We start from the raw sequence: 641 nt of genomic DNA, 5'->3' as shown, positions 1-641 counted from the left end.
GCTGCGGCTCAACGGGCGGGGGGTGGACGGGGGGCCCCCGCGGATCCAGGCCTGTCTGCGCGAGGGTGAGCGTCCCCTGCCCGGGGGTGTCCCCGCTGTCCCCGCTGTCCCCTGACCCTGCTGTCCCCCCAGTGCGGCGCCTGGCCCGGAAGCGCCGCGGGGGCAGTGAGGACACGGCCGCGCTCAGCCTTTCCTACAAAATCCACATCGCCTCCGAGAACAACTTCCCCACCGCCGCCGGGCTCGCCTCGTCCGCTGCCGGCTACGCCTGCCTGGGTGTGTGTGGGATGGGGCACTGGCCTGGGGGGGTGTCCCAGCTCTGATTTGTCCCCTCCTTGGTGCTGCGAGGGGTGATAGGGGTGTCCCCTTGCTGTGACCTGTGTCCTGCCTGTGGCTGTGTGATGGGCACTGGAAGGGGGGTGACAGGAGTGTCCCGCTCCTCTGATGTGCGACCTGCATATGGCAGTGTGGCGTGGAGGGTGCTGGGAGAGGGTGACGGGGGTGGCTGGGGTGTCCCCTCTGTTTGTGCTCCGGCTGGCCCGGCTCTGTGGTAGCACCGGGAGGGGTGACAGGGGTGTCCCCTCTGCCTGTCCCCGCAGTGTCGGCGCTGGGCCCGCTCCATGGGGTGGGGGGGGGGCTGT

The 641-nt window shown here is 70.7% G+C and overlaps 1 protein-coding gene across 1 annotated transcript in view; it reads left to right on the top strand.

Annotated features, from left to right (window-relative positions):
- Window position 1: 1 nt before the first annotated feature.
- The window catches only part of MVD (mevalonate diphosphate decarboxylase), a gene marked incomplete at both ends in the record, with an annotated part of 1,609 nt that continues 969 nt past the window's right edge, over window positions 2-641 (top strand). The window contains 3 exons of the mRNA XM_017741329.1: window positions 2-65; window positions 133-276; window positions 600-639. Coding sequence (XP_017596818.1) covers window positions 2-65; window positions 133-276; window positions 600-639 — 248 coding nt within the window. The remainder of the gene's footprint in view (window positions 66-132; window positions 277-599; window positions 640-641) is intronic.

Source organism: Corvus brachyrhynchos, unplaced genomic scaffold (assembly GCF_000691975.1).
Source record: "Corvus brachyrhynchos isolate BGI_N302 unplaced genomic scaffold, ASM69197v1 scaffold365, whole genome shotgun sequence".
In the NCBI taxonomy this organism is placed as follows: Eukaryota; Metazoa; Chordata; class Aves; order Passeriformes; family Corvidae; genus Corvus; species Corvus brachyrhynchos.
The sequence above is the reverse complement of the archived record's forward strand: the minus strand, read 5'-3'. Positions and strand labels throughout refer to the sequence as shown.